Source organism: Elephantulus edwardii, unplaced genomic scaffold (assembly GCF_000299155.1).
Source record: "Elephantulus edwardii isolate Elephantulus edwardi_28Jun2011 unplaced genomic scaffold, EleEdw1.0 scaffold00376, whole genome shotgun sequence".
Taxonomy (NCBI): Eukaryota; Metazoa; Chordata; class Mammalia; order Macroscelidea; family Macroscelididae; genus Elephantulus; species Elephantulus edwardii.
The window spans coordinates 515,980-526,548 of NW_006400126.1; the positions used below are offsets into that span (position 1 = coordinate 515,980).

General features: G+C 40.5%; 1 protein-coding gene across 1 annotated transcript in view; it reads left to right on the top strand.

Annotated features, from left to right (window-relative positions):
• ADCY1 (adenylate cyclase 1 (brain)) overlaps positions 1-10,569 on the top strand; it is a 461,486-nt gene that overhangs the window by 317,145 nt on the left and 133,772 nt on the right. The window contains exons 9-11 of the mRNA XM_006902175.1: positions 8,247-8,441; positions 8,644-8,741; positions 9,262-9,346. Coding sequence (XP_006902237.1) covers positions 8,247-8,441; positions 8,644-8,741; positions 9,262-9,346 — 378 coding nt within the window. The remainder of the gene's footprint in view (positions 1-8,246; positions 8,442-8,643; positions 8,742-9,261; positions 9,347-10,569) is intronic.

Sequence of the window (10,569 nt, forward strand, 5' to 3'; positions counted from 1 at the left end):
ATTCAGTGACTGGGGTAATCGGGATGGGTGTGTCAGAGGCAATGAGATTGGCACAGGATAGAGCACGGTTTAGGGCTGTTGTACATAAGGTCACTATGGGTCGCAAACTACTCGACGGCACATAACAAGAACAACAACAAACCATCAAATCAGATCTGACTGGTATAGGAGGAGATTGCCTGTTCTTTTCCAGCAGAGCATCTGATGGGTTTGAACTGCATACCTCTGGGATTGCAATGCATCTTCTTGCCACTAGACCACTAGAACTCACTGGACCAGATGGTTTTACAAGTGAATTTTAGAAAACATTCAGAGAAGAACCGTCACCAAATCTACATAAACTATCTTAGAAAATAGAAAAAGATGGAATTCTCCCAGACTCCTTCTATGAAGCAGACATTTCCTTGAAACCAAAGCCAGGTAACATCAACACCAAAATAGAAAACTATAGTCCAATATCTCTTGTGAACATAGATGCAAAAATCCTGAATAAAATGCTGACCAATAGAATAAAATAAAATAAATTAAAGAAATCATCAAAGAAATAATTCACCATGACCAAGTGGGATTCATAATAAGTATGCAACGATGGGTTAACATAAGAAAATCAATCAGTTTAATTCATCACATTAACAAAGCAAAGAACAAGAACCACATGATCCTAGCAATTGATGTAGAAAAGGCCTTTGACAAAACCCAACACCTTTTCCTGATTAAAACACTCAACAAAATAGGATTAGAGGGGAACTTCTTCAACATGGTAAAAAGTATACATGCAAACCTGAGAGCCAACAGTGTTCTCAATGCAGAAAGTTTAAAGGCATTCCCTTTGAGAGCATGAACTAGGCAAGGTTGTCGACTATCACCTCTCCTATTCAATATTGTTTTGGAAGTCTTAGCTATAGCGGTAAGACAAGAGGACGAAATAAGAGGTTTCCAAATTTGCAAAGAGGAGGTAAAATTTTCTCTCTATGCAGATGATATGACAATATACTTAGAAAACCCTAAGGACTCAGCAAGAAAATTACTGGACATAGTCGACCAATTCAGTGAAGTGGCAGAATACAAGATCAACATATAAGAATCAGTTGTATTTCTCTACAGTGAAAAAGAGAATACAGAGCTGGAGCTAAGGAAAACAATACCCTTCACAATAGCTAACCACAAGATTAAATACTTGGGAGTAAATCTAACCAGAAGCACAAAGAATTTATTCAGAGAAAATTGCAAAATATCACTACAAGTAACAGAGACCTGGAGAAATGGAAGAATATATGTTGCTCATAGATAGGAAGACTCAATATTGTGAAAATGACAATACGACCAAAGGAAATTTATACGTTCAATGCAATCCCAATACAAATACTAATTCCATTTCTCAACAAGTTGGAAAGGGCAATCTCCAGTTTTATTTGGAGTGGAAAGAGGCCATGAATAAGGAAAGCACTCCTTAAAAAGAGAAACAAGGTAGGAGGCATATCACTCTGATTTCAAATCCTACTAAACTGTCATGGTGTTCAAGACAGCATGGTACTGATACAATGACAGGCATATAGATCAATGGAATAGAATTGAAAACCCAGAAATTGGCCCATGTACCTATCTATGGTCAACTGATTTTGACAAGGAGATGAAATCAGTTAAGTGGGGAAATGACAGCCTTTTTAACAAATGATGTTGGCAAAATTGGAAAACTATCTGTAGAAAACTCAAGCAAGATCCACACCTCATACCATACACAAAAACAAACTCAAAGTGGATCAAGGACCTAGGACTAAAATCAAGGACTATAAACTTTATTGTTGTTGTTATGTGCCGTCGAGTCGCTTGTACAACAGCCCTAAACTCTGCTCTGTCCTGTGCCGATCACTCTGTCTCCGATACAGCCATCCCGATTATCCCAGTCACTGAATCAGTCCACCTCATAGAAGACCTTCCCCTCCTGTGCTGTCCCTCCACCCTACCAAGCATGATGTCCCTCTCCAAGGACCGGTGCCTCCTTACAACATGTCCAAAGTATGTCAGACAAAGCCTCAGAACCCTTGCCTCCAGGGAGCTGCCCGGTTTAACCCTTTCCAGGATGGAATCTGTTTGTTTTCTCAGACACACCTTAGTCTCCAGAGAGACACCATTGCTCTTCAGTACTTTGGTAGGTCCCTAACAGCAGACTCCCATGGCAATATGTCTTTTAATTTCCTGGCTACTGGTGTCGAGAGTGTTGACTGTGGAGCCAAGCAAACTAAAGCTGTGAACAATCTCAATCTCTTCACTATCCATCCTGATGCTGCCAATTGATCCAGTAGTGAGAATCTTTGTCTTCTTGGCATTGAGGCTCAATCCATATATTTACAGAGAGAGAAAAATGAAAACCTTGGAAGAAGTCTAGAAGCTCTAATCCACAACCTACCACCAGGAGAGGATAAAATAGATGAATGGGACCTTCCAAGAATCAAATCCCTATGCACATTCAAAAACTTCTCCAATGGGGTAAAAAGGGAAGCCACAGACTGGGGAAAAAGAATCAGTAATGACATGTCTGATAAGGGACTTATATCTAGAATTTATAGAATACTTGAGCAACACACAAGATAAATGTAAACAACCCAATTGAAAAATAAGCAGAGGATATGGACAGACACTTCATCAAAGAAGACATTCAGATGGTGAACACATGAAGAGGTGCTCAAAATCACTAGCTCTAAGAGAAATGCAAATCAAAACAACTATGAGATATAGTCTCACCCCAGTAAAAATAGCAAAATTCAACAGAGCAGCAAACAACAAATGCTGGCGAGGTTGTGGAGAATCTGGAACCCTCATTCTTTGTTGGTTGGAGTGCAACCATTATGGAAGGCAGTATGGTGCTTTCTCAATAAGTTGAAAATATAAATACCATTTGCCCCAGCAATTACACTACTTGGAATATACCCTAAAGAAACCATAACTGCCACTCAAGCAGATATATGCACACTCGTTTTTATTGCTCCTTTGTTCACAATAGCAAAGAGTTTGAAACATCCTAATTGCCCATCAACAAACGAATGGGTAGAGAAACTACAGTATATTCACACAATGGAATACTATGCTGCCTTGAAAAACAAGGAATTCATGAAATATTATACAAAATGGATGACTCTGGAGGACATTATGCTGAGTGAAATATCTGTCACAAAAGGACAAATACTGCATAGTGCCACTGTTGTAAAATGGGACTGACATGGGGGTTGGGAGAACTTAAGAAAAGATGGGATAAATAATGTATACTGCATTGAAATAGATGAGGGAGAGTACTGTTTAAAAGGAATATGTGATTGGATATTATTTTCATGACAAGTGTCGAGAATAAGAGCTACATAATCAAGTGGACTTTGGGAGAGTGGAGGATTATATAAAAATGAAAGAATATTTTTTTTCCACCTCAAGGAGAAGAGAGAACTGAGAAGGAAGGGTGAATAAGGAGGAAAGAGTGCAGCAATGAATAAATGGAAATCCAAAGTCTCTAAACTTTCATTAAGATTTTTTTAAAAAAGAGATTATAGTTTAAGGAGAGGTGTAGAGGTTTCAAGTTGTCAAGGGTGGAGTCTTGTCTTTAAGGTTGTGTGTCATTTTGACCATCTATTATTCCTTGATTTGGCAAGTATGATGCGGTCATTCCCATGATGAGTTTTGATGTAGTGTAATTAATCCCTTAAAGAGTTTTTTTTTCCCCTGCACAACCAATAATTTGTTTATTACAAATGCCTGATAAAAAATACTTGTTTATTTACAAGATTCGCATACGTTGTTTTTAATCATTTAAAGAGTCTTAATATGAATGACTTGTCCATTGGGGGGAAATTTGATGGGCTGTGACCTGCTGCTAGTATATGAAGAAGTCTGGCATAATGGGCTTAGTTTTTGCATAATCTTGAAGGTCTTGCACATGTCTCATTATCTCCTTGATCCCTGCTTTCTTTGGATTTGTCAATCTCTATAACTGCATTACTTGGACCTGTCACTTGCTTGCATCTACCTGTACAATCTCTCACACATGGGAGTTCTAGCGATATAATATTCAAGGAGTTGCACTATTAACCTAAAGACTACACTATGCTGGTGGCTCAAGTCCACCAGTGTCTCCATGGGAGAAAGATGGGTAATCTTTTATGTCATTTACAGCACCATTAAACTAATGGAAGATCAGCTATGAATTTATAATGACTACACAAACTGTGGCTGACTCTGAGAAGAATGGGAATCCCAGAACACTTGATCGTTCTAATGCGAAACTTATACTTGGACCAGGAGGCAGTCACCAGAACAGAGCAAGGGAACACTGCATGGTTCAAAATTGGGAAGGGTGTACGCCAGGGATGCATCCTATCTCCATACCTTTTCAACCTATATGCAGAACAGATTATCCGGGAGGCTGGGCTCTATGAGGAGAAATGTGGGGTCAGGATTGGTGGATGATTTATCAACAATCTGCGTTATGCAGATGACACAACCCTGCTTGCTGAAACTGAGGAGGACCTCATGCACTTGCTGCGGAGAGTCAAGGACTGCAGCCTTCAGTATGGACTAAGGCTCAATGTCAAGAAGACAAAGATTCTCACCACTGGACCAACTGGCAGCATCAGGATGGATGGTGAAGAGATTGAGATTGTACACAGCTTTAGTTTGCTTGGCTCCATAGTCAACAGTCTTGGCACCAGCAGCCAGGAAATTAGAAGGCGCATTGCCATGGGAAAGTCTGCTGTTAGGGACCTCTCCAAAGTGCTGAAGAGCAGTGGTGTCTCTCTGGAGACTAAGGTGCGTCTGATACAGGCCATAGTCTTCGCAATCACCTGTTATGCATCAGAGAGTTGGACAATGACCAAGGAGGATAGAAGGAGAACTGATGCCTTTGAGCTGTGATGCTGGAGAAGAGTACTGAGAATACCATGGACTGCTAGGAAAACAAATAGATTTGTCCTGGAGAGGGTTAAACCGGGTGGCTCCTTGGAGGCAAGGATTCTGAGGCTCCGTCTAACTTACTTCGGACATGTAGTGAGGAGAGACCGGTCCTTGGAGAGGGACATCATGCTTGGGAGGGTGGAGGGACGGCGCAGGAGAGGAAGGCCCTCTATGAGGTGGATTGATTCAGTGACTGGGATAATTGGGATGGGAGTGTCAGAGACAGTGTGATTGGCACAGGACAGAGCGGAGTTTAGGGCTGTTGTACATAGGGTCGCTATGAGTCGCAGGCGACCCGACGGCACATAACAACAACAACAACAACAACACATAGCAATGAGTCTAAGAACCTCTATTTTTATATCTATCTCTATTTCTCTATATCTATCTATCTATCTATCTATCTATCTATCTATCTATCTATCTATCTACCTACCTATCTATCTATATCTCATACCTGGGAGGGTTGGAGGGACAGCACTAGAGAGTAAAACCCTCTATGACATGAATTGATTCAGTGACTGACGTAATGGGGGTAGGTGTTTCAGGGACAATAAAGTTGGCACAGGATAGAGCAGGGTTTAGGGCTGTTTTTTATATAGATATAAACTATATATATATAACATATAATATAATACATATAATATAGAACACATGCTATATACCATATATACTGTATATATAGATATACACACATATATACCACATATATCTATAGACCACATGTACCTATAGACCACATGTACCTATGTACCCTATATATGTATTTGTGTAGAGTTGGAACTGACCCATAGCTGACCCTCCTGCATGTTTTCAGAGATAGTTACTTGCATGGGAGGAGATTGCCCATCTTTCTCCCACAGAGCAGTTGGTGGCCTTAACTACTGCATTCCTTCAGAATTGCAGTGTAGTTTCTTGCCCCTATGCCACCAGTGTGTGTGTGTGTGTGTGTGTGTATGCCATAGTCGTTGTTGTTATGTGCTGTAGATTCCCCTGTGACTCATAGTGACCCTATGTACGACAGCTCCGATACCTGCCCTGTCCTGAGCCAGTCTTACTGACTCTGACACACATACCCCCATTGCCCTTGTTACTGGAACAATCCATCTCATCCAAGATCTTCCTCTTCTATACTTTCACCTTTCCAAACATGATGTTCTTGTTCAATGACTAGACCCACCTGGCCATTTGACCAAAGTATGTGACACAGAGCTTCAAAATCCTAGCTTCCAAGCAGAAATCTTGGTTTTACCCTTTCCAAGACAGACCTATTTGTTTTCTTGGCAGTCCTTAATATGTTCAAGACTCTTCTCCAGCACCACATTTCAAAAGTATCGATTCTTCTTCTGTCATCCTTAGTCATTGTGCAACTCTCTGATGCATAGCAACTAATTGGGAAGACCATGGCACTTAGTATCTAGACTGACATGGTTACTTCTCAGTTCTCTGGAGAGATCCCTGACAGCAGATTTCCCCCAGTACAATTTGTCTTTTGATTTCTTGAGTGCTGATGCCAAGAGTACTGATTGTGTATTGGGTTTTTGAAGGCCTGTTTTATTTCGGAAGTGGATGGCCAATCCTTCTTCCTACTCATTCTTAATTTGGATGCTTAGCTTTAGAGCAATATCTGACAAGCATTTTACCAAAAGGAGGAAATAAAAGACAATTCCCCTTACAAAAATTACCAATACAGTGTTCCCCAACCTCCGGTGGCACATGTGTCTTGTCCCTTCCCTTGCCCTCTACATCAGCATTCCTTACACTCCCACCTACCCCGCCCAGAACCTCTCTCCCCACAGCCACACTTTGATATTATGGCTTAAACCACAGTAACTTCTAGGATGTCTTACATCTGACACTGCTGCTGGTCTCTCACACTGATGCCTGTCTCCTATAAAAAGGAACTGTGTTGCCAACTCTGTGGTATGCAATTTAAATCCACCAGCTGCTCTGAGAGAGATGGATGGGCAGTCTCCTCTGATACAAGTTCCTGCCTCTGAAAACCTGCTGGAGGGTCAGCTATGAGTTGCTTACAACTCTACATACACAAGAAAGCACGTGCACGCACACACACACACACACACACACACACACACCTGCTGATGTTGTCCATGATTCATACATAGTGTTGTGTTCACCAAAAATTTTATTCTACCAACAGTTCTGTGGCCAGTCTCCTGTTAATATTTACAACTTTGGAAACTCAGTGGAGGGTCACTATGATAGAACTTAATTCAGTGGTAGAGGATTTTGTATAGAGAGAGAGTGTGTGTGTGTGTGTGTGTGTGTGTACAGAGAGAATGCATGAGAGAGTGCCCAGGTGATCTAGTCCATAAGGATTTTCTCTTGCTCCAAGGGAGAAAGATGGACAATCTCCTCCCACACAATTTATAGCCTCAGAAAACATGCTGGTGGATCTGCTATGCTTTGATTCTAACTTGATGGCAATGAGTTTGAGTTTTGCCAGTTGACCTTGATATTCTTCACAACCATGGTCCTAAGTTCCCAAGCTGTGATTTATTCCCTTTCCATTTAGTTATGGTTAAGAAGTTGAATTAAATTGAAAAAATATGTTGTAAAAATATATATGTTGCATTAAAAATCATTAATAATAAAAAATACTAAAAAATTTAAAATAAACATTCAAAAAACAAAAGAACCTTTTGTGATTGTAAAGAATAAATGTTATAAGTTTAAAAATTAAAAAAATACAAAAAAGTTGAAATAACGTCTGTTTAATGTTCTTACTTTCTCTTCAAATACATTAAAGTTTCTTTTATGGTCCTGCTTAGAAAGACACTAATAATCAAATCACACCTAGTAGTTTCAAGACTCTATTTCCTTTTGGCAAGTGAATGCTTTCTTTTCCCTTGCATGCCCCACAGATGCAGAAAAAGTGGGGAGTGCAGATTGGAATTTTATCCCTCAGCCCCTGTTAAAAGTAAGAGTTTGATTAAAGTGTCTGATAATTCCAGGGATCCTTTCTCCATGTCAAGTGGGCTTTTTTTTCCATGCAAGCAGATGTCTGTTCTGTGCGGACACTGTTCTCAGCCTTTCATCTAGATGATATCATATAGCACTCAGCACAATGCTTCCAGGTAGGTGATGTTTCTTTACTGTTTTACAAATGTGCAAACAGGGTGGCTCAAGAATTTGTCAAAGATCAAACTTCTAAAAAATGACATGGCTTTGCCTGCATCCGAAGCCAGATCCCAAACTGCTCAATGGATTGTGGACACCGCTATAGAGAGGTTGATAACTCTTTTCTTTAATGAGTGGAGGATTTGATGATAGTTCTTTATTTGCTGCAGAGAAGGGCATTGAGAACAGCTTCAGAAAAAGTCAGAAACCGGTCATCTTTCTCTACCAATGTTGTCTACACCACGCCTAGCACTCGTGTCAACAAGTACATCAGTCGTCTCTTGGAGGCCCGGCAAACAGAGTTGGAGATGGCAGACTTGAAGTTCTTCACCCTGAGGTACAAGCACTTTGAACGAGAGCAAAAGGTTAGTGTCTTAGGGCCTGAAGTATAAGTCAAAACTCTGAGAGCCCACCTCTTTGGCCTCAAATCCTTGCTTTTTTTCTGTTAACCAAGGGTGTGTCCTTTCTGGGCAGTGTGCCAGGTATATGTGAGATTTTGCATGCCACTTGCTGGGGTTTGTGAGCATTTAGCATTCTCTCTCTCTCTCTCTCTCTCTCTTCTTACAGTATCACCAGCTTCAAGATGAATACTTCACCAGTGCTGTTGTTCTTTCACTCATTCTAGCAGCCTTATTTGGCCTTGTCTACCTTCTTATAATCCCACAGTAAGTGTTGTCTCTAATTTAATTGATTTTCTGAGAAACTGTCAAGAATGTATGTTTCTGGTGTTGATAATTGTGTTTTCAAGGTTTACCTCCCATGGTTGCTCTAGCTGAAGTGCCATTGTGCCCAATGGGAAAGAAATCAGCCATGCAAACATTCTACTTACCTAACAAGTAACTTTATAACACTTGATGGTAAACAGTGCTTGACTCTTTTCTTTTTAAAATAAATTTTTAAATTGTGATTTGGAGTTTTTCCTGGAAGGAAAAAGGCCTCTGAAAAATGAGTGGCTTTCAGGCTTGCCTAAGATCTTGGTAGTGGGTGGTAGGTAGTGGGATGATGTGAGATGGGCATAAAAAGGTCTGTGCTCACCTAAGAACCCTTGCATGCCCTCTACTAGAGGAGAGAGAGCTGTAGGCAAGTCCCCAGAGACCTGGTGGCAGATAGTTTTGTTGGGATGTGTTGGATGTGAAAGTTGGGCTCCTATCCAACAGTGAACGGCATGCTCTCCTATCTCCCCAGGAACCTGGTGGTCCTGGTCCTGCTTGTGTTTAGCATTTGCTTCTTGATGGCATGTATCATGTATCTGCATATCACACAAGTCCAGGTATGTATGCAGTTATGCTACTCTGCCCAGCAGGATGGTAGCAGAGGCAAACAGAAAGTAGCTGCTCACTAAACATTTGTAGAATGTCCATAACATGTGTGGTTTGTTGGGTCTTGTCTTCTCAAGGCTAGGAACTTGAGGTTATAACCCTGTGCTGCAGGAGTGGGAATGTCATGAGGACACTGGAGAGAAATTAATCCTTGTGAATTTCAGTTCATAGATTCAAAGGGCAGGAAATGGTATGTTCTAGGAATGCTATCTACACTGGTCAGTGACTCTATTTAGAGTGAAGGGATGGAATTTCCATCCCTGTACAACCATGGCTCTTCAGAAAGATTTCTGTTTTTCTAGGCCTGCATTTCTTTACATAATCCTCTACATGCTTGGCAGTTTGAATGCAAACAGGGGCACTTCAGAGACAAGCCTTGGCATTTGTTTTTATTGGGTCACAACTCTGAAAGCTCTAAGGAACATACTTCTGCCTATGCACATCATTTAGTATTACATTAAGTTAAAATTAATTCAGTTGCAAATTATTTTGCTTTTTGCATATTTACTATTTGCATTATTTTGCATCGTATCTTCAACTTTGTGTTCTCAGATCCCATTCTCCCTAGTATGGAATCAATTATCACAACTTCCTAGTCCTCAGTTACAACATCTGGCTGACACAGTGTTATGTTTGCTGGGATTTGAAATGCTGATGGGACAGCTTCCGACATCTCAGCAACATTCAGGCCACCACGGTATGGCAAACTGACACATTAGTGGTGGCCTGCTTCATTAGATCTTCTCAAACCAGACAGATAATTTTTGTTCATAAAAAAGACATTGAACCTTGAGAACCACTAAGTCCCACAAACATATATAGAAGAGGCAAATGGCTGGGATATTTTACTTTATACTTTGACAAGGCAGCTCCCCCTGTGACAGGAAATTACCAGAATATTTCCTACCTAATGACCATGGAATGTTTTCACTTCCATGAAGCATTTTTCTAAATTTTTCTAATCATGCGCTTGTTTTATTATACTAGTTTGTTTATGTATTTATTTATGCATTTATGTATGTATGCGTGTACTTATAAATTTAAATACATTGTTTGTCACACCATTTTTCTAACCCACCTCATCAAATTGTGCAACCCCATAATTAATTTCCTCCCCTCACACATCCTCACCCCTCTCCTTCCCCCCGCCCCCGCCCTTCAAGGGGTGCTCTAT